Here is a 24,079-nt window from a genome sequence, read left to right as displayed (position 1 = left end):
AAGAGTAAAATATGGTGGTGATAGTGTGATGATCTGGAGCTGTTTTACTGCTTCAGGACCGGGAAGACTTGCAGTGGTAAATGAAACAAATAAATTCTGCTGTCCATCAAAAAATCCTGAAGGACAATGTCCAGTCATCTGTTTGTGACCTCAAGCTGAAGCGTACTTGGGTTTTGCAGCAGGACAATGATCTAAAACACACCAGCAAGTCCACCTCTGAATGGCTTAAGAAAAACAAAATTAAAGCTTTGGAGTGGCTAGTGAAAGTCCTGACCTTAATCCGATTGAGCTACTGTGGCTTGACCTTAAAAAGGTGGTTCATGCTCAAGAACTCAATGTGGCTGAATTGCAACAATTCTGAAAAGATGAGTTGCCAAAATTCCTTCAGAGCGCTGTAAAAGACTCATTGCCAGTTATCGCAAATGCTTGAATGCAGCTGCTGCTGCTGAGGGTGGCCAAACCAGTTATTATTTATTATTGCATTACTTTTTCCCTTAAGGCTACTTTTACACTTACCGGGTATTTTGCGGCCCGTTTTTGCGGGCCATATCACCGCAAAAAGGCGGTCTGCCACAATAACAGACCGCAAAAACTTGTGGATCGCTATTTTTCAGTTTTCCAATACTATGGAAGAAGTTTTGGAAAAAAAACGGCATTCCGCAAAACCGGAAGTGACGGTTCACCGCAAAAACAAACTTCTGTTTGTTTTTGTGGCCCCATTGATTTTCAATGGGGGCCGTGTCTGTACGCCATGAAAAAGATCGAGCAGGCTCGATCTTTTTTCATGGCCGCAAATACGGCCCTCACGGCCATACAGCACACCGTGGAATTTTCGCGTGCCAATTTTGCGGCCCCATAGAAATCTATTGGGGCCGCAAAAACGGCCAGTAAAAGCATAGTATGTGTAAAAGAAGCCTAAAGGGAACCTGTCAGCAAGATTGTGCATAGTAACCTACACACAGTGTCAGGTCAGCGCCCTTATACTGAATAAAATGATACCTTTATTGATGAAATCTGTCTTGTGGCTGTTTCTTAATCTTTATTTTCAGTTTTCTGTTAATGATATGCTCAGCCGTGGCACCTGCACTGCAGCATAATCGAATGGTTACTGTGCACTTAATCCCTTTTGCAGATTTACTTAAGCGAGGGAAAAAAAAGTCATTTTGAAAATGGCATCCGGGGTGCCTGCGCAGTTGCGGCTATTGGCTTGTATTCAGATCCAATAGCTGCTGTTGCACAGGTGCTGGCGGCGCCATCTTTTTGGAGATGAAAAAAAGTCCTGGTGCTGCCAATACCTGAGCAGTAGCAGCTCACGGAAATCGCGAACAGCTGCTATTGCGCATGTGCGGGTGGTGCCATCTTGGTGAAGGATATATTTTTTTTTCTCCATCAAGATGGCACCACTGGCACCTGCGCAAGAGCAGCTATCGGATCTCAATACAAACCGATAGCTGCTACTGCGCAGACGCCCCGGGCGCCATTTTCAAAATGACTTTTTTCCCTCACTCAAGTAATCTCCAAAAGGGATTAAGTGCACAGTAACCATTCGATTATGCTGCAGTGCAGGAGCCACGGCCGGCATCTGCCTGCAGAAGCAATTTTTTTTATTCAGTATGTGATGGTATTCATTATGCAAACTAGGGGGCAGGTCACTGAGAGATCAGTGACTTCTCTGCAGTCTGCATTATGAATATCTAATCAGAGCACCACGTACATGAACCCTGCCTTAAGACATGAGCATATCATTAACCCAAAACTGAAAGTAAAGATAAGACACAGCCACAAGACGGAGTTCATCAACCAAGGTATCATTTTATTCAGTATATTGGCTCTGACCTGACACTGTGTGTAGGTTACTATGCACAATCCTGCTGACATGTTCTCCCTTTCATTTTTAAATGAAGGTCTTTATAATTAATTTTGTGTTTTCTTTTGTTATCTTTGTCTTATATCTAAATTTGTTTTAGTGTGACAAACAAGTAAAATAGAAAATCAGGAAGGAGGCAAACCCTTTTTCACGAAACTGTAATTGCTATAAGAATAAACACTAAGCAAGCTATCGGCAATAACTATCCTTTAGGGAGCAAGAAAACAATTATATACTACCCCTTATAAAACAAGGATATCATTGAATGATTATTCCAGTTGCAAATCTTTATTCATTACATAGTGGAATGCATTGGGAATAGTGATGGGTGAACCCCTGGCTGATCAGGTTTCGGGCAGGTTCTGCAAAATATTTTAAAAAGTTTGGGTCGGGTACCAGAACAGTACCTGAACCTGGACTCCATTTATATAAATGGAGGGCCTGAACATCCATTGGTTGCTACGCTTGCATGACAGCGTGCCAAACACGTCCTTTGATGTATGGTAAGATTGACAGTGCGAGCCAGCAGCTGTGACTGGTGGTAAAAAACTTACCTCCAGTCACAGAGGCCTCGGCTGATGAGAGAGTACTACTCCCATCAGCCTATGCCTGCTGCCACTAATAACAGCGAGAGCGAGCATGGCTGATGGGAGTATTCATCAGCTTGTGCCTGTGTTAAAAATAAATTGAAAAAAACTGATGGGGGGGATTTTCTATTTTGATAACCAGCATGGCAAAACTGAAAGCTGTGAATTGCAACCCTGAGTTATCAGCTTTGTCATGGCTGGTTATGAAGAAAAGAGGGGTCCCCATACTGTTTTTTTTAAAATAAATAATAAAATAAAAACATTGTGGGGTCCCCTCCATGTCTGACAACCAGCCAAGCTAAAGCAGACAGCTAAGTCACTGATGCTGCACTCGCAGCAGCTTATTCTCCTGTGGATTTCACCCTGATGGTCACATCTTGGCACCATCCAGGTTGAAAACCACAGAAGAATGAGCTGTTGCAAGCAGCAGCGTCAGTGACTAGAGGTGACTTCATCGAGGTTATTCCAGGTCACTGAGGCTGCATTACTATCTCAATTTATTGTGAGCCAGGACAATGAACTGTTATGACCTTAGTGAGATCACCTCTAGCACCATGAGAAAAAATCTCACTGTGAAACGCTTAGCTCAGTGAATTCTCCGCTGTTCACCACGACAAATTTCTTATGGTGATTTTCAGCCATGACGATCGCACCTTGCACCGTCCTAGTTGAAAACCGATTATTGCAGATATGGATTATGGCATGGGACAGTGTGTCGGACATGTGAGGAAAATTGTCTTTATTTTTTAAATTTTTTTTATAGGTGACCAGGGCTTCAATGGAATAGGTGTAAGGTGAGCATAGCGGTATTTATTTTTAAATAAAATTGTAAAATGGTGTGTATTTTTATTTCAAATAAAGAACTTTATTCTGGGTGTTTTTATTGACAATATGACTATTGGATTAGTAATGGAGAGGCATCCATAAGACGTCTGTCCATTACTAACTGCTGGGCTCGATGTCATTTGAAAATACAAATGTGACATCAACCTCACAAATATGAACTCAACTTGTCACCACCACAAGGCAAGTGGGAAGAGCCAGGCAAAGTTCCAGAATTGGTGCATTTAACAGATGCACCTTTTCTGGGACAGCTGCGTGCTGCTATTTTTAGGCTGGCAGGGGCTCCTTACCAGCCTTAGAATACCATCCCCCAGGTGTCTGCTTTAGCTGGTCTGGTTGTAAAAAATGGAAGAGACCCTAAGCTGTTTTTTAAAATTATTTCTTTAAATAATTTAAAAAATAGCATGGGTACCTCCTATTCTTGATAACCAGTCATGACAAAGCTGACAGCTAAGGGTTGCAGGCCACAGCTGTCAGTTTTGCCATGCTGGTTACAAAAATTGAAAGACTCCTTGTAATTTTAAAAAAAAAAATTATTTATAGCGCAGGCGCCTGCTGATGAATACCCTGTTATTAAAGGCAGCAGGTGTAGACTGATGGGAGTAGTACTCTCTCATCAGCCGACGCCCCCTTGACCAGAGGTAAACGTTTCAATGATCTGATCACCAATCAGAGCCGCCGGTGTTTCTCGTGCTGTCATGCAGAGGACAGCGTGGGAAACACCTGATGTTCGGGTGTCAAACCCAAACAGTAACATGGACTTCCTTGAGAAATCTGTGTTCGGGGTCCATGCCGAATAATAGGTTTTCATTATGGCTCCCGAACTTTACTGTTCAGGTTCACCCATCACTAGTTAGGAACAATAAAACATGATGATCAACGTAAATCAAAATTAATATCCCATGGAGGTCTTGATTTGTTATGATACCCAAAATCAAAGTGGAAAATCAAATTACAGGATGATCCAACTTCAGGGGAAATGCCTCAAGACAAGGCAATGATGCTCAGTAATATGTGTGGCCTTCACGTGCCTGTATGACCTCCCTACAATGCCTGGGCATAGCGGCAGATGTACTTCTGAGGGATCTCCTCCCAGACTTGAAATAAAGCATCAGTTATCTCCTGGACAGTCTGTGGCACAATGTGGAGTTGGTGGATGGAACAAGACATGATTTCCCAGATGTGCTTGATTGAATTCAGGTCTGGGAAATGCGCAGACCAGTCCATAGCATCAAAGCCTTCATCATGAAGGAACTGCTGACATACTTCAGTTACATGAGGCTTAGCATTGTCATGCATCAGAAGGAACCCAGGATCCAGTGCACCTGCGTAGGGTCTCACAATACGACTGAAGATCTCGTCCCGGTACCTAATGGCAGTCAGGGTACTTTTGCCTAGCACATGGAGTGCTGTGTGACCCACTGCGAAATCTGTTATGATGGAGGATGTTGCAGGCAGCAAAATATTCTCCACAGCATCTCCAGACTCCGTCATGTCTGTCACACGCTCAATGTGAACCTGCTCTCATGCGTAAAGAGCACAGGGCACCAATGTCGAATCTGCAAATCTTCTGTGTTCTGTGGCAAATGCCAATTGCCATGGAGGATGTTGGGCTGAAAGCACAACACCCACTTGTGGATGTCGGTACCTCATTCCACCCTCATGGAGTCTGTTTCTGACAGTTTGAGCAGAAACTTAGATTTTAGAGGCCTGTTGGAGGTCATTTTTCAGGGCTCTGGCATTGCTCCTCCTGTTGCTCCCTGCAGAAAGGAGAAGGTAGAGGTCCTGCTGCTGGGTTGTTGCACTCCTATGGCCCCTCCATGTCTCTGTGTACTGTCCTGTCTCCTGACATCTGCATCATGCTCTGGACACTGTGATAACAAGCACAGCTATCCTTCTTGCCATAGCACTAACTGAGCAACTTCTGTGGATTGTAGGCACCGCCTCATGCTACTATACCTCAAGGCGTGAGAGCAATGACAAAATGCAAAAGTGACCAAAACAACACCCAAAAAGGACAGATAAATGGTCTGTGCTCACCACTATCCCACTAGGTTGTCTTGCTAATTGCTTATCATTTCTACCTGTAATCTGTTCTATTTGCACAACAGAAGGAGAAGTTGATTCACAATCTGTGTTGCTTCATAACTGGACAGGCTGATGTCACTGAAGTGTGATTGACTTGGAGTTATATTGTGTTAAGTGTCCCCTTTATTTTTTTGTGCAGGGTATATTAGAGCAGTACTAGATTGTACACTTTGAGCATACTGTATAGCCAATGACATCAGACCACTAATATCTTTTAAAGTGCATTTTTCATACCTTGAAAAAGAAGGTCTTGCCACCGCAATTACATCTAGTAAATACTGTGTCAATTGGTGATGGAACACCCCATACTTCAGTAATTTTGCGAGGACATCCCATCACACCTCCTTTATTTAATGTCCAAAAGTAGTGACCTGAAATTCCCCAACATTTTAGGAAAAAGAAATGATTAGCATGCAAATTTAGTTTAAGCTGGACAACTACTTATATCTGAATATAAAGTGCATATGCAAAGAACAAATAACACACATAGTCTTGTCTAATAACCAATTTGTGAAATCTTTATAACATTTATTAGTTTTCCAAGAGACATAAACTTGCAAATGTTCAATATGAAAGCATTGATACGCTGGCACATTAGAACCTACTGCTCTGAACCACTAAGGTATGGACTCCATGAGAGCTCCTATGGCATTTTGTGATATCTTGTACTAAAACCTTCTAAGGGGTTGCCCGCCCCTGAATATTTTTTACAGCTATGGTCCAGCATAGTCTAAAAAAAAAAGAAACATACTCATTTCTTCGATTGTTGCTGCTTCTCTTACATCTAGGGTCCTTCACCAATATCCATGCTACCTCTCCCTACCTGGATGGGCATGTAAGCACTCCAGCCAAGCACTGCCTGCAGAGGCAGATGTTACTTGCTAATCACTAAGTGTATGGCCACATAAGGATGTGCAGAACTCAGCTCTATACATCCTGTATGTAGACTGGTGTGTAACCTGAAAAGCTTTAAAAGATGTTTGTTGAAAATCAGAAAGATGGGTGAGATTTTTGCATTCTAATTATTATTATTATTATTATTATTATTTTGCAGCATGTTGGGCAGTATCAATAAACTTTTTTTAGGGGTGGGCAAACCCTTTAAATCTTGTAATTGCCAAAGTGAGTTCAGAGCACACCTTGAACTTACTGCCATTTAAGGATACTATTGCTAATAAAGTTTACTAGGACTGTAGCAAGGTTCAGGTGCAGTGCCATGCGAAAGTATTCGGCCCCCTGGAACTTTTCAACCTTTTCCCATATATCATGCTTCAAACATAAAGATACCAAATGTACATTTTTGGTGAAGAATCAACAACAAGTGGGACACAATTGTGACGTTGAACAAAATTTATTGGTTATTTTAAATTTTTGTGGAAAGTCAAAAACTGAAAAGTGGGGCGTGCAATATTATTCAGCCCCTTTACTTTCACTGCAGCAATCTCACTCCAGAAGTTCATTGTGGATCTCTGAATGATCCAATGTTGTCCTAAATGACTAATGATGATAAATATAATCCACCTTTCTGTAATCAAGTCTCCATATAAATGCACCTGCTCTGTGATAGTCTCAGAGTTCTGTTTAAAGCACAGAGAGCATCATGAAGACCAAGGAACACAGCAGGCAGGTCCGTTATACTGTTGTGGAGAATTTTAAAGCCGGATTTGGATACAAAATGATTTCCAAAACTTTAAACATCCCAAGGAGCACTGTGCAAGCGATCATATTGAAATGGAAGGAGTATCATACCACTGCAAATCTACCAAGACCCGGCCATCCCTCTGAACTTTCATCTCAAACAAGGAGAAGACTGATTAGAGATGCAGCCAAGAGACCCATGATTACTTTGGAGGAAATGCAGAGATCTACAGCTGAGGTGGGACAGTCTGTCCATAGGACAACAATCAGTCGTACACTGCACAAATCTGGCCTTTATTGAAGAGTGGCAAGAAGAAAGCCATTTCTCAAAGATATCCATAAAAAGTGTCATTTACAGTTTGCAACAAGCCACCTGGGAGACACACCAAACATGTGGAAGAAGGTGCTCTGGTCAGATGAAACCAAAATCGAACTTTTTGGCAACAATGCCAAACGATATGTTTGGTGTAAAGGCAACACAGCTCATCACCCTGAACACACCATCCCCACTGTCAAACATGGTGGTGGCAGCATGATGGTTTGGGCCTGCTTTTCTTCAGCAGGGACAGGGAAGATGGTTAAAATTTATGGGAAGATGGATGGAGCCAAATACAGGACCATTCTTGAAGAAAACCTGTTGGAGTCTGCAAAAGACCTGAGACTGGGAAGGAGATTTGTCTTCCAACAAGACAATGATCCCAAACATAAAGCAAAATCTACAATGGAATGGTTCACAAATAAACGTATCCAGGTGTTAGAATGGCTAAGTCAAAGTCCAGACCTGAATCCAATCGAGAATCTGTGGAAAGAGCTGAAAACTACGGTTCAGAAATGATCTTCATCAAACCTCAATGAGCTTGAGCTGTTTGCCAAGGAAGAATGGGCAAGAATTTCAGTCTCTCCATGTACAAAGCTGATAGAGACATACCCCAAGTGACTTGCAGCTTTAATCGCAGCAAAAGGTGGTGCAACAAAGCATTAAGTTAAAGGGGCCGAATAATATTGCACACCCCACTTTTCAGGCTCTGACTTTCCACAAAAATTTAACATAACCAATAAATTACATTAATGAGAAAAAATGAACTTTTTTGAATGTAACAAATGGCTGCAATGAAACAAAGAGTGAAAAATGTAAAGGGGTCTGAATACCTTCCATACCCACTGTATCTATTCTATGCTAACCTGTCATGATGTGATTTTACTCTACGCGGCATCATAATACACATTTCTGTCTACTTTGGAGTTGTGTTGTGAGTTCATTTTCCCCTTCATTACTGAGGCCCGAGGAACTCCCTCTTCTGGTAAAGAAAGGTAGTGAGCCTGATTATCAAACACCTGAGGCTGATGATGATGATGATGACTGGCTGAGTGGAGTTACTGACTGGATATAAGGCTGCCGACGCCCTTCTGCTCTGCGGGTGATTTCTCTGTGGGATCCTTGGAGACCAGTCTGAATTCCTGCTCCTCTAAAGCTAAGTTTGCTGCTCGGCCTTTTGCTTTGGTGCTTTGACTTTGTTTTGCTTTGTTTTTCTGGATTTCTGCCATTCCCTGCTGGGGTGTGCTGAATTCATTTAGCTCTGTCTTCTGAAAATACCTGAGTGCTGATTTAGTTTTTGAAGCAGCTGCTTCAGGGCCTTTTTCATATCAGCTTGTTGGCTTATGTCTTTGATAGGGTTTTGGCAGATTGCAGACAGCAGCCTTCCTGTCCTTTCCTATCTAGGTAGTTTGCTTTGGGGTCTGCTCTAGGGCAGTTTAGATTTCCCCTTTCTTTCTTTAGGCCTATGTAATTCTCCGGCTGTGATCAAGGGGTCTAGGGCATCGTAGGAACCCCCCACGGCTACTGCTAGTTGTGTTGATAGGTTCAGGGGTCTGCAATCTGATAGTTGCCAACTTCTCTGGTTTTCTTGACTTAGCTTGCATTTCTGCTTTTGCCTCCTACGGTGACTCATTCATAACAGAATCACCCGCCATACCGCAGATTCTAGGGTACTCAATAGCAGGAAAGAATTGTAAAAAAAAAAAAAAAAAAAAAAAGGTGTGTATATTTTTTCCTCTATATCTCTGAGGCCGTAGGGGGAATTTTTTTTTTCTCTCAATGGAGATAAAGCAATTGTCTGATCGTGTGGAGCATCTCGCTGCGGAAGTGCGGGGAATTTACGCCTACCTTGCTCATTCACATGCTGCTGAACCAAAGATTCCTACACCTGATGTATTTTTTGGGGATCGGTCTAAATTTTTGAATTTCAAAAATAATTGTAAATTATTTTTTGCCTTGCAGCCTAACTCGTCAGGGAGCTCCGCGCAGCAGGTTAAAATTGTCATCTCTTTGCTGCGTGGCGATCCCCAGGATTGGGCGTTTTCTTTGAAACCAGATGATCCTATTCTGACTAATGTGAACGCATTCTTTCAAGCTTTGGGGTTGTTGTATGACGAACCTAATGCCATTGATCAGGCTGAAAAGACCCTGCTGGCATTGAGCCAGGGTCGTGATTCTGCAGAATTGTACTGTCAAAAATTCCAAAAGTGGGCAGTACTTACTACCTGGAATGATAATGCCTTGGCTGCTCTCTTTCGGAAGGGGTTGTCAGAAGCCGTAAAAGATACTATGGTGGGATTTCCTGTTCCCTCTGGTCTTGACGATTCTATGTCATTAGCCATTCAGGTTGATGGGCGTTTGCGCGAACGCAAAGCTGCACGAGAGGTGTTGCCACCTGTTGAACAAATGTCTGAACCTATGCAATGTGATAGAGTTTTTCCAGAGAGCAGCGTCAGGAGTTCAGAAGGCGTAATAAGTTGTGTTTTTTCTGTGGAGATGCCTCGCATATTATTTCTGTCTGTCCTAAATGAGAGAAATGCTTTGCACACACGTTTTCTGTTGGGGGTGTTCAACCTAAGTTTCTTCTGGCTATTACTCTGATCTGCTCCCTGTCCACATTTTCCGCCAAGGCTTTTGTGGATTCGGGAGCAGCCCTAAACCTAATGGACTTGGATTTTGCTAAACGTTGTGGATTTCCAATGACACCTCTGCAGACGCCTATCCCTTTGAGGGGGATTGATGCTACTCCTTTGGCTAAAAATAAACCCCAGTTTTGGACCCAGGTGGTAATGCGGGTCGCCCCAGACCATCAAGAAAATTGCAGATTTTTGGTGTTGCATAATCTGCATGATACTATTGTTCTGGGGTTTCCCTGGTTACAGATTCATAATCCAGTTTTGGATTGGAAATCTGTGTCTGTGGTGAGTTGGGGTTGTCGGTGTGCCTTTAGTGAGGCTCCGGTGTTTTCCACCTCTCCTCAGTCGCATGATGTTCCTGATTATTTGGCGGACTTTTATGATGTATTTAGTGAGAATGAGTCTGCGTCTCTGCCTCCTCATAGGAGTTATGACTGTGCAATTGAACTGAGCCCGGGGTGTAAATTTCCCAAGGGTCGGCTCTTCAATTTATCTGTACCCGAGCACGAGGCTATGCGATCCTATATTAAGGAGGCGTTGGAGAAGGGTCATATTAGACCATCCTCGTCACCCTTAGGTGCCGGGTTTTTTTTGTAGCCAAAAAGGATGGATCATTAAGACCTTATATTGATTATCGTGCCCTCAACAAAATTACTGTTAAATATCAGTATCCGTTACCCCTGATTTCTGATCTATTCTCCAGAGTTAAAGGTGCTTGCTGGTTTACCAAGCTTGACCTCAGGGGGGCGTATAATCTTATTCGCATTAAGCATGGGGATGAATGGAAGACGGCGTTTAATACTCCGGAGGGACATTTTGAGTACCTGGTGATGCCTTTTGGGCTCACTAATGCCCCTTCTGTCTTCCAGTGCTTCATGAACGATATTTTCCGAGATTTTGTCGATAAATTTTTGATTATCTATCTGGATGATATTTTGATCTTCTCCAAGGATTAGGATTCTCATGTGGAACATGTTCAGACTGTGTTCCGGATCTTGAGGGAGAATTCCCTGTATGTCAAAGGATCTAAATGCCTTTTTGGAGTACAGAGGATTTCTTTTTTGGGATTTATTTTGTCCCCGTCAACTATTGAAATGGACCCGGCCAAGGTACAGGCCATTCACGATTGGGTTCAGCCCACTTCTTTGAAGGCCCTCCAGAAGTTTTTGGGTTTTGCTAATTTTTATCGGAAATTTATAGCAAAATTTTCTAGTATTGCCAAGCCATTGACTGATTTGACTAAAAAGGGTGCTGATGTGTTAAATTGGTCTCCGGAGGCTGTTTCTTCCTTTCAGGAGCTGAAGCGAAGATTCACCTCCGCCCCGGTTTTGCGGCAACCTGATGTCTCATTTCCAATCCAGGTAGAGGTGGATGCTTCTGAGATTGGTGCAGGAGCTGTTTTGTCCCAAAAGGATCCTGTAACATCTAAAATGAATCCCTGTGCTTTCTTTTCCCGAAAGTTCTCTCCATCTGAACGTAACTATGATGTGGGGAATAGGGAACTGTTGGCAATGAAATGGGCATTTGAGGAGTGGAGACATTGGTTGGAGGGAGCTAAGCATCAAGTCGTGGTCCTCACTGACCACAAGAATTTGATTTACCTAGAGTCGGCTAAGCGCTTGAACCCTAGACAGGCTAGGTGGGACTTGTTTTTTACACGTTTTGATTTTGTGGTTTCTTTTCTTCCTGGAACAAAAAATGTCAAGGCAGACGCCCTCTCTGGGAGCTTCTTTGCTGATTCTCCCGTGGTGACCAAGCCTGCTACCATCTTAGGCGAAGGGGTAGTTCTTTCTGCCATCTCGCCCGATTTGAGACGTGCTCTGGAAGAGTTCCAGGAGGACAAACCTGAGCGTTGTCCCAGTGGAAAGTTGTATGTTCCTGACCAGTGGAAGAAGAGAGTGATGTCTGAAGTTCATTGCTCTGCTTTGGCTGGTCATCCAGGTATTTTTGGTACTAGAGATCTGGTGAGTTGGTTTTTTTTGTGGCCCTCCTTGTCTCGTGATGTCAGGAATTTTGTGCAGTCCTGTGGGACGTGCTCCCGATCTAAATCGTGTTCTCACTCTAGTGGGTTGTTGATGCCTTTGCCTGTCCCCAAGAGGCCATGGACCCATATTTCAATGGATTTCATCTCGGATATGCCTGTCTCTCAGAGGATGACTGTTATTTGGGTGATTTGTGATAGGTTCTCTAAGATGGTTCATCTTGTACCACTCCCTAAGTTGCTGTCTTCCTCTGAGTTGGTGCCCCTGTTTTTACAACAGGTGGTTCGTTTGCACGGGATTCCTGAGAACATTGTATCTGACAGAGGAGTCCAGTTTGTGTCTAGATTTTGGAGAACTTTCTGTTCCAGGCTGGGAATTCAGTTGTCCTTCTCCTCTGTGTTTCACCCTCAGACCAATGGGCAGACATAGAGATCAAACCAGACCTTGGAGTCATATTTGAGATGTTTTATTTCTGCTGATCAGGATGATTGGGTTTCATTTTTGCCCTTGGCCGAATTTGCTTTAAATAATAGAGCTAGTTCTGCCACTTTGATGTCACCTATTTTTGTAACTTTGGGTTTCATCCTCGATTTTCTTCAGGGCAGGTGGAGCCCTCTGCCTGCCCAGGTGTTGACACTGTGGTGGAGAGAATGCACCAGATCTGGGACCAAGTGGTGGATAAGTTATCTCTCTCCCAGGAAAAGGCCCAGCGGTTTTCCAACCGACATAGGACCATTGGTCCCCAGTTTAAGGTTGGTGATATGGTGTGGTTATCATCAAAAAATATTGCTATGAAGGTGGCTTCTCCTAAGTTTAAGCCTAGATTTATTGGACCTTACAAGATTGTGGAGATTATTAATCCTGTATCTTTTCCTTTGGCTCTTCCTGTCACATTTAAAATCCATAATGTGATCCATAAATCTTTGTTGAAGAGGTTTGTTGAACCTGTTGATCCGGGGGTGGCCCCTCCAGACCCTGTATTGGTTGAAGGTAACATGGAATATGAGGTAGAGAAAGTACTGGATTCCCGTCTGGCTAGACGGAGACTCCAGTATTTGGTTAAGTGGAAGGGTTATGGTCAGGAGGATAATTCCTGGGTCTCTGCCTCTGATATTCATGCCAAAAGATTGGTGCGTGCCTTTCATCGGGCTCACCCTGATCGCCCTGGTGGCGTAGTTGAGGGTTCGGTGACCCCTCCTCAAGGGGGAGGTACTGCTGTGAGTTCATATTCCCCTTCATTACTGAGGCCCGAGGAACTCCCTCTTCTGGTAAAGAAAGGTAGTGAGCCTGATTATCAAACACCTGAGGCTGATGATGATGACTGGCTGAGTGGAGTTACTGACTGGATATAAGGCTGCCGACGCCCTTCTGCCCTGCGGGTGATTTCTCTGTGGGATCCTTGGAGACCAGTCTGAATTCCTGCTCCTCTAAAGCTAAGTTTGCTGCTCGGCCTTTTGCTTTGGTGCTTTGACTTTGTTTTGCTTTGTTTTTCTGGATTTCTGCCATTCCCTGCTGGGGTGTGCTGAATTCATTTAGCTCTGTCTTCTGAAAATACCTGAGTGCTGATTTAGTTTTTGAAGCCTAGCTGCTTCAGGGCCTTTTTTTATATCAGCTTGTTGGCTTATGTCTTTGATAGGGTTTTGGCAGATTGCAGACAGCAGCCTTCCTGTCCTTTCCTATCTAGGTAGTTTTGGGCCCCGTCTTTGCTCAGTCTATCTTTCTGTCTGTGTTAGTATTTTCATCTTGCTTCACCGTCATTATGTGTTGGGGGCTGCCTATTGCTTTGGGGTCTGCTCTGGGGCAGTTTAGATTTCCCCTTTCTTTCTTTAGGCCTATGTAATTCTCCGGCTGTGATCGAGGGGTCTAGGGCATCGTAGGAACCCTCCACGGCTACTGCTAGTTGTGTTGATAGGTTCAGGGGTCTGCAATCTGATAGATGCCAACTTCTCTGGTTTTCTGGACTTAGCTTGTATTTCTGCTTTTGCCTCCTACGGTGACTCATTCATAACAGAGTTGTTAGTGGGCCCTTTTACCTCTGGCATCCCTGTGCAGATGCACATATTGCACACAAGGTATGTACGCCCCTAATTTAATGTAAAACTACATACTGACAGTACAGACAATGTACTCTATGTTCAATCTAAATATTATATAATATACACTATATGCAGTGCATACTATATACAGTCTACATTGTACAGTGGTGAAAATAAATATTTGATATGCTGCCAATTTTGCAAGTTTTCCGACCTGCAAAGAATAGAGGTCTGTAATTTTCATTGCATATACACTTCAACTGTGAGACAGAATCTTTAAAAAATCCAGAAAATCCAACTGCATGATTTTTACATAATTAATTTGCATTTTATTGCATGACATACAGTGGGGCAAAAAAGTATTTAGTCAGTCAGCAATAGTGCAAGTTCCACCACTTAAAAAGATGAGAGGCGTCTGTAATTTACATCATAGGTAGACCTCAACTATGGGAGACAAACTGAGGAAAAAAAATCCAGAAAATCACATTGTCTGTTTTTTTTTCCTTTTATTTGCATATTATGGTGGAAAATAAGTATTTGGTCAGAAACAAGCAATCAAGATTTCTGGCTCTCACAGACCTGTATCTTCTTCTTTAAGAGTCTCCTCTTTCCTCCACTCATTACCTGTAGTAATGGCACCTGTTTAAACTTGTTATCAGTATAAAAAGACACCTGTGCACACCCTCAAACAGTCTGACTCCAAACTCCACTATGGTGAAGACCAAAGAGCTGTCAAAGGACACCAGAAACAAAATTGTAGCCCTGCACCAGGCTGGGAAGACTGAATCTGCAATAGCCAACCAGCTTGGAGTGAAGAAATCAACTGTGGGAGCAATAATTAGAAAATGGAAGACATACAAGACCACTGATATTCTCCCTCGATCTGGTGCTCCACGCAAAATCCCACCCCGTGGGGTCAGAATGATCACAAGAACGGTGAGCAAAAATCCCAGAACCACGCGGGGGGACCTAGTGAATGAACTGCAGAGAGCTGGGACCAATGTAACAAGGCCTACCATAAGTAACACACTACGCCACCATGGACTCAGATCCTGCAGTGCCAGACGTGTCCCACTGCTTAAGCCTGTACATGTCCGGGCCCGTCTGAAGTTTGCTAGAGAGCATTTGGATGATCCAGAGGAGTTTTGGGAGAATGTCCTATGGTCTGATGAAACCAAACTGGAACTGTTTGGTAGAAACACAACTTGTCGTGTTTGGAGGAAAAAGAATACTGAGTTGCATCCATCAAACACCATACCTACTGTAAAGCATGGTGGTGGAAACATCATGCTTTGGGGCTGTTTCTCTGCAAAGGGGCCAGGACGACTGATCCGGGTACATGAAAGAATGAATGGGGCCATGTATCGTGAGATTTTGAGTGCAAACCTCCTTCCATCAGCAAGGGCATTGATGATGAAACGTGGCTGGGTCTTTCAACATGACAATGATCCAAAGCACACCGCCAGGGCAATGAAGGAGTGGCTTCGTAAGAAGCATTTCAAGGTCCTGGAGTGGCCTAGCCAGTCTCCAGATCTCAACCCTATAGAAAACCTTTGGAGGAAGTTGAAAGTCCGTGTTGCCAAGCGAAAAGCCAAAAACATCACTGCTCTAGAGGAGATCTGCATGGAGAAATGGGCCAACATACCAACAACAGTGTGTGGCAACCTTATGAAGACTTACAGAAAACGTTTGACCTCTGTCATTGCCAACAAAGGATATATCACAAAGTATTGAGATGAAATTTTGTTTCTGACCAAATACTTATTTTCCACCATAATATGCAAATAAAAGGAAAAAAAAACAGACAATGTGATTTTCTGGATTTTTTTTTCTCAGTTTGTCTCCCATAGTTGAGGTCTACCTATGATGTAAATTACAGACGCCTCTCATCTTTTTAAGTGGTGGAACTTGCACTATTGCTGACTGACTAAATACTTTTTTGCCCCACTGTAAGTATTTGATAGAGTAGAAAAACAGAACTTAATATTTGGTACAGAAACCTTTGTTTGCAATAACAGAGGTCAGACATTTCCTGCAGTTTTTGACAATGTTTGCACACACTGCAGAAGGGATTTTGGCTCACTCCTCCAAACAGATTTTCTCCAGATTAGTCAGGTTTTGGGGCTGTCACTGGGCAGCATTGAGTTTCAGCTCTCTACAAAAATTTTATAACAGATTTGAGTCTAGTGTCTGGCTAGGCCACTCCAGGACCATGTAAAGCTTCATTCTGAGCCATTTTTTAGTTGCCCTGGCTGTGTGTTTCGGGTCATTGTGTTCGAATATGTTTGGTGCAACAACTCCATTCCTGTCTATGAATATTTAGTTGCTAGATTTGTATGCTGTTTATAAAGTTAAAAAAAAAACTCCCAAAGGCTCAAACAGGGAGAGCATGTGACTGTATTTCCTGTTTTTCCTGTGTCTGTGTATGAGAGAAGCAGCCAGCAGTAGATGATGCACAGATACAGACAAATGATTTTTTCCTGATCTATTAAGCTTATCATATATTGTTCCCGAATAAAGAAGCTCTGTTGCACACGCCTGGCAACTATCGTGAATAATCTACTGCCAACAGGTTATGGGCCCAGAGTGACACAGAACCCCAGAGTAACACAGCAGCAGAAGCCCAAAGCAAAAGCATCACAGAGCAACAGAGAAGATGTTCACTAGCAGCAATTCTGTCAAGTTCTCAGTGCCAAACCTCACTAGCAAGAACTACCAGTCCTGGAAATTCAAGGTCAAGATGCTGCTTATAAGAGAAGGTATGTGGAAATATACTCAGTAACAAGTGCCTCATCCATTACCAGATGATTGTCTAGAGAAGGATCAGAAAGCACAAAGCATGATCTCCCTCAGTGTTGATGATAATCAGATTGTGCATATATGCAAGTGTGCAACTGCAAAGGAGATGTGGGATGAGTTACAGAAACTGTATGAAAGATCAAATCTCAGCAATAAGCTTTATCTCATGAGAAAGCTGTATCAGTCTAAGCTAAGTGATGGACAGAATATACAGGACTATATAAGAAACACCCTAGAGATTTTGGAGCGTCTCAGGGGTATTGGGGAAGAAATTAAAGATTTTCATGTTGCTGCATGTGGTCTTCCCAGAGAGTTATGACATACTTGTGACTGCACTAGGTGCACGGCCAGATGATGAGCTGACACTAAAGTATGGTAAAGGCAAACTTGTGGATGAATTGAAGAGAATAATGCAGCATGTAAGGCACAGTAATGAATCCAGAGCAGAAACAGCATTAAAAACACAGGATTTCCCTAAATATAAGAGCAATCTAAGAGAAACTCATGAATGTTTTGTCTGTAAAAGGCCCGGCCACCTTAAGGCAGACTGCGGAATTTGGAAAGCAAGAATGAGTCAGCTTAAAAAGCAGAACAGTCATCAAAGGGTTAAACAGCTGTAAAGGAAGATTCTGCATGTCTTGAAACTGTATTTAATGCCAGTACAGGCCCATCTGCAAAGCATATATGGTGTATAGATTCTGTTGCAAGCAGTCATATGACAAATAACAAGGATTTCTTCACTGACCTTAATGAAAGCAAGTCAGAAAAGGTCATCTTAGCTAATGGTCAGTATATGACTTCAGAAGAAGTAGGAGACAGCTACCTCCACTGTCCAGTTTCCTCAGCACAAAGCAGAAAGATCTCAAGGATATCTCTATGTTCCCAGCCTTAAAAGCAATCTTTGGTCAGTAAAGAAGCTCAAAAGGGGAATTTTAAAGATAACAGCTGCATCATCTTAAAGAAGGGTCACATTCTTGCAGAAGGAAAAATCCAAGATGAACTTTATCAGCTAAAATGCAAAGAAAGAGTGTACAGTGATAGACAAAATCTACATAAGAACTGTATCCATGTATGGCACAAACGTCTTGGGCACAGAGACCCAGAAGCAGTAAGGAAGTTAGCTCAACTTGCAAATGGTATTGAAATCAACCAGTGAAGTCAAATAATAAAGTGCACTAGCTGTCTTAAAGAGAAAATGTGCAGAAAATCCTTTCCTAAAATAAGCACCACTAGGTCTGCACAGCCTCTAGATCTGATACATACAGATGTTTGTGGTCCAATGAGTGTTCAAACTCCTAGCAAGAAGAGATATTTTCTTACATTTATTGATGACTACTCCAGATGTACAGTCGCCTACCTGCTTCACAGTAAGGATGAAGTTCCACAGGAATTTGATAAATATCTTGCTGTAGTGTTTAGCAAATATGGAAGAATGGTAAAATCCCTGTGTGCAGATGGAACCGAATATACAAGTAGTAAGGTGCAAACTATTTTGAAAAAGGATGGAATTGTGTTCCAGACTACCATTCCATACAGTCCCAGCAGAAAAGCAAACAGATGAACGGCAAACTAGGGCACACAAATCACCACATTAACAGATGGAGCTATTTATCTGAAGTATTGCGGTATGCAGTTCAGTCAAAAAACGGAGGTGCTTGCATGAACAAGCATGAATTATTCAATATATAGTCGAAGAAGAAAAAATGCAGCACTCACCAGTTCAACTGAAAAACTGTGCGTCTTTTATTTCACATAAATTCCATCAACAGGTTTATGGACATACAGGACACTAGAGGAATGCTGGGGGAGGGAGGTGCCAGACAACAGCCATTTCGCGATTCCTCTCTGTGAAAGTGGAAAAAGTATGTTGTTTGATGGAAATCTACCTACAACATATTAGGGAGAAGCCATCATGACAGCTTGCTATCTTCAAAACAGAGTGGCAGGTAAAGCCACAAATAAAACTCCATATGCACTATGGAACTGCGTGAAGCCTAACCTGAAGCACCTCAGGATATTTGGAAGCAAAACATTTGTGTATGTTCCCAAAGAAAAACGTTTCAAGTGGGAATCACATGCAAAGCAAGGAGACCTGGTGGGCTATAGCGAAACTCAATAGGGATACAGAATCCTGCACCCAGAGACCAACACAGTAACAATCAGTAGAGATGTAGTGTTTGAAGAAAACTCTGTATCGCTCAAATTTCATGAAGTTACATCCGTTATTCGACATAAGAAGCAAGAACAAGAATCTCATTCATCTAACCCAGATGCCAAAAAGGAAAACACTGAAGTGTGGATAAGCTCTGAAGCCACCACGGAAGACACAGAAGAACCAAGTCAACCTCCAGTCAGGAGATCAGAAAGGCCAAAACACTTCCTGAACCAGAGCCGCAGTCATGGCAAGAGATGCAAAACTGCCTGTTCACGAGAAGCATAAATGGATAAATGCCGCTAATGAAGAGATGGAGTCCCTTCACCCACTCCAGACATGGGAGCTTACTGAGCTACCACAATAAAAATTAAATTTCAAAGCTAGGCGAAATTCTCAACCAGCATTTTGAGACTAGGGACCTTGGAAATGTGACATATTATTTGGGAATCCAAATCCAGAGAGAGGAAAATGGAAGTTTTCTTCTCAACCAAAGTTCTAAAATTTCCGCAATCCTAAACCAGTTTGGATTGTCAGAAGCCAAAGGTGTGTCAACACCAATGGATCCGTCCTACTTAAAGTTGGAAGGAGAAGAAGATCTGCTACCCAGCAATGAGATTAACAGACAAGCAGTGGGGGCGCTTCTGTACATAGCAACCACAACTCGTCCGGATATCACAGCCACAGTTGGAATTCTCTGCCGATGTGTAAGCAAGCCACACCAAAGAGACTGGAATGCAATTAAGAGAATTCTTCAATATCTTAAAGAAACTCAAAGGCTAAATCTTAAGATATCTGCATCAGGAGATTTCACTCTCAGAGGTTATGTGGATGCAGACTGGGCTGGAGATTCAAGTAATTGGAAATCAACAAGTGGTTACTTGTTCAAGTTAGGAGAAAAATCCAATTTCTTGGTCCAGCAGAAAACAAGTGTCTAAGGAATAAGTACATTGATGTCAAACATCACCACTTACGTGACGTAGTGGAACATGGTGTACTCGAGTTTGTTTATTGCGAGTCTGACAAAATGATTGCTGATGGAATGACAAAGCCATTATCAAGAGCCAAGTTTGTGGACTTCAGAACCGCAATAGGACTAACAGGATAAATAGTTGTTGAGTGGGGGTGGTGGAATATGTTTGGTGCAACAACTCCATTCATGTCTATTAGTTTTTAGTTGCTAGATATGTATGCTGCTTATAAAGTTAAAAAAACTCCCAGAGGCTCACACAGGGAGAGCATGTGACTGAATTTCCTGTTTTTCCTGTGTCTGTGTATGAGAGAAGCAGCCTGCTTCAGAAGCTGCACAGATAGAGACACATAAATGATTTATTCCTGATCTATTAAGCTCATCATATATTGTTCTTGTTTGTTCCTGAATAAAAAAGCTCTGTTGTCACACTCTTGGAGAGTATCCTTAATAATCGGCTGCCAACACATTGTCATGGTGGAAAACTCAGCCATGATCCATCTTCAGTGCTTTTACTGAGGGAAGGATGTTGTTGGCCAAAATCTCGCAATACATGACCCCATCCATTCTCCCTTCAATATGGGGTAGTTGTCCTGTCCCCTTTGCAGAAAAGCATCACCAAAGTATATTTCCCCCACTATGTTTCATGGTTGGGATAGTGTTCTTGGGGTTGTACTCATCCTTCTTATTCCTCCAAACACGGCGAGTGGAGTTGATACCAAAAAGTTCTATTTGGTCTCATCTGATCACATGATCTTCTCCCATGACTTCTCTGGATCATACATGTGGCCAATGATAAACTTCAAATGTGCCTGGACATTGATATTCATCTTAGTTTTTTCCATTTTTCTAATAATTGCACCAACAGTTGTTGCCTTCTCACCAAGCTGCTTGCCTGTTGTCCTGTAACCCATCCCAGCCTTGTGTAACCTACAATTTTGTCCCTGTTGTCCTTAGACAGCTTTTTGGTCATTGTGGAAAGGTTGGCGTGTGATCGAATGAGTGTGTGATCAGGTGTCTTTTACAGTTAACAAGTTCAAACAGGTGCAATTAATACAGGTAATGAGTGCATTAATGAGGGCTTCTTAAAGAAAGACTAACAGGTCTGTGAGAGCCAGAATTCTGGCAGGTTGGTAGGTGATGAAATACTTATATAATTCAATAAAACGCAATTTATTTATGTAAAAATCAGACAATATTTTGTTTTTTATTTTTAGATTCTGTTCCTCACAGTTGAAGTGTACCTATGATAAAAATTACAGACCTCTCCATTCTTTGTAGGTGGAAAAACTTGCAAAAACATCAGTGTACCAAATACTTATTTTCCCCACTGCATATAGTGCATATTTTATATTGTTTTGATTATGTATAGCGTACATTGTCTTTGTATGGTGTAGATTAGCTGTATATAGTTTAGAAAATCTGTTTTAGTACAGATTGCATATGTGGTATAGATTGTATAAATTATGTATAGATTTTGTATATACAGTACTATACATTATCTGTATATAGTGGATATTAGTTATAGTCTAGATTGTATGCAGTGTACATAGTGGACAAAACCAAACTCATAATCTGCCCTCCATCTCACTCAATTCCCCCTACCTGATCTCTCTATTACAATAAATGACATCACTCTTTCTCCTGTATCACAAGTCTGCTGCCGCTTTGTAACTCTTGACTCTGCTCTGTACTGCAAACCACATATTCAAAACCTTACCACCTCTTGCCACCTGCAACTCTAAAATATTTTCATAACTCGTCCTTTACTCAAACCTGAAACTACTAAAATGTTAGTATATGCCCTCATCTTCTCCAACATTGACTGCTACAATATCTTCCAATGTGGCTTCACAGCTAAGACTCTCACACCTCTCCAGTGCATCCTTAACTCCATTGCCTGATTACTCCATCTCTCCCTTTGCTACTCCTTTGCCTCTTCCCTCTGGTAATCTTTTCAGTTAATCCAGTTTAAATTACTAACAATGATTTACATGGCTGTCCATAATCTTTCTCCTCCATACATCTCTAAAAATAATCTACCTTTACTTCCCTACACGTAATCTATGGTCGTCACAAGATCCTCTTTTATCCTCCACTCTTCAACATTCCTCATCTAGTCGCCTCCAAGATTTCTCTCAAGTATCCCCACATTCCTCAGCATGTCTTCATTGTCTTCCACACTTGGAACTCACTTTTCACAGAAGTCTTCTGCAATAATCCTGCTGCCACTTTACTACTATTGGAGCTGCTTCAACCACCCAACCTCTCATCTCCTTCCCCATAGTAGTAAGAAGGATTGTTACATTACTGAGTGCAAGCACAGCAAGCAGGACACCTGACGAAGCAACTGTAAAACGCTTGTCGGGTGCCTGAGTACTTTTAGTAGTAAAGCTTTTCTTTTTCAATTCACTTACCCCGAAAAGCCACCATGGACCCATTTTGCAGAGTAGTTATCCCATCGACTGGCTGCCCATTGCACAGATTCTTCTGTGGGTCTAGATTGGAACATTTACTTAACATTTACATGGTTTTTAGACATAATTCCCTTTTTAGATTAATTCCTTTCCACTTTGTTTGAATGTGCAGCCACACATTATTTCTTCTGGTGTTTGAGAGCTTATCCATATTTTGTTTTCATTAAAAAGCACTCTCATAAAAGTTTTATGATTACACTTGTGTTATTTTACATGCAGTATATTGTAGGTGTGATAAAATACTCACCGACCACCGACTTCTCTGGTGTCCACCACCACTCTTGTCCTTCTCTTCTGTGTCATGTGACTGAAGGTCCGACTCTTCACATAATACTGGGGTTTGTGTGTGAAGCAGAAGTCGCTTTTACAATACAAGCCTCAGACCGAGGCTCCATACATTGTAATAATAGCTTCCAACTCACACTGAAACCCCAGTCTTTGCAAGCAAGTCAGAATAGGGATAATGTGCAACACTGGAACCAGGAGGAGATTGCAATCGGTGAGTATAGTAATACACCTACACTGCGTATACAGTGCACAGCAGGAATAGATAGATTTGTCAGAAAACCATTAGTTTCTTTCAGAATCAAGATTTTCTGTGGGACACCATGCTACAAAATACACCCACAAATGTGGGCTATTGGTTGCAAGCAAGATTTGTTATTTTGCACACGCAAAAAAACTAAATTTTTCTAACACACTAATTCAAGACCAAGTTTCAAATATGAGTACAGTTGTGGCCAAAAGTATTGACACCCCTGCAGTTCTGTCAGATAATACTCAGTTTCTTCCTGAAAATGATTGCAAACACAAATTCTTTGGTATTATTATCTTCATTTAATTTGTCTTAAATGAAAAACACAAAAGAGAATGAAGCAAAACATTGATCATTTCACACAAAACTCCAAAAATGGGCAAGACAAAAGTATTGGCACCCTCAGCCTAATACTTGGCTGCACAACCTTTAGCCAAAATAACTGCAACCAACCGCTTCCGGTAACCATCAATGAGTTTCTTACAATGCTCTGCTGGAATTTTAGACCATTCTTCTTTGGCAAACTGCTCCAGGTCCCCTGATATTTGAAGGGTGCCTTCTCCAAACTGCCATTTTTAGATCTCTCCACAGGTGTTCTATGGGATTCAGGTCTGGACTCTGGACTCATTGCTGGCCACCTTAGAAGTCTCCAGTGCTTTCTCTCAAACCATTTTCTAGTGCTTTTTGAAGTGTGTTTTGTGTCATTGTTCTGCTGGAAGATCCATGACCTCTGAGGGAGACCCAGCTTTCTCACACTGGGCCCCACATTATGCTGCAAAATTTGTTGGTAGTCTTCTGACTTCATAATGCCATGCACACGGTCAAGCAGTCCAGTGCCAGAGGCAGCAAAGCAACCCCAAAACATCAGGGAACCTCCGTCATGTTTGACTGTAGGGACCGTGTTCTTTTCTTTGAATGCCTCTTTTTTTCTCCTGTAAGCTCTATGTTGATGCCTTTGCCCAAAAAGCTCTACTTTTATCTCATCTGACCAGAGAACATTCTTCCAAAACGTTTTAGGCTTTTTCAGGTAAGTTTTGGCAAACTCCAGCCTGACTTTTTATGTCTCGTGGTAAGAAGTGGGGTCTTCCTGGGTCTCCTACCATATAGTCCCTTTTCATTCAGACGCCGACGGATAGTACGGGTTGACACTGTT

At 42.2% G+C, this 24,079-nt stretch overlaps 1 protein-coding gene across 1 annotated transcript in view; it reads right to left on the bottom strand.

Moving 5' to 3' along the window:
* The window catches only part of PRG4 (proteoglycan 4), a 208,474-nt gene that overhangs the window by 7,106 nt on the left and 177,289 nt on the right, over nucleotides 1–24,079 (bottom strand). The window contains exons 22-23 of the mRNA XM_073582914.1: nucleotides 22,332–22,412; nucleotides 5,620–5,756 (exon numbers count right to left, since the gene is read on the bottom strand). Coding sequence (XP_073439015.1) covers nucleotides 5,620–5,756; nucleotides 22,332–22,412 — 218 coding nt within the window. The remainder of the gene's footprint in view (nucleotides 1–5,619; nucleotides 5,757–22,331; nucleotides 22,413–24,079) is intronic.

The sequence above is a fragment of the Dendrobates tinctorius genome, unplaced genomic scaffold, assembly GCF_039654945.1.
Source record: "Dendrobates tinctorius isolate UK_male_01 unplaced genomic scaffold, ASM3965494v1 ptg000074l, whole genome shotgun sequence".
In the NCBI taxonomy this organism is placed as follows: domain Eukaryota; kingdom Metazoa; phylum Chordata; class Amphibia; order Anura; family Dendrobatidae; genus Dendrobates; species Dendrobates tinctorius.
Note: the sequence above shows the minus strand (reverse complement) of the source record. Positions and strands in the feature narration are given on the sequence as shown.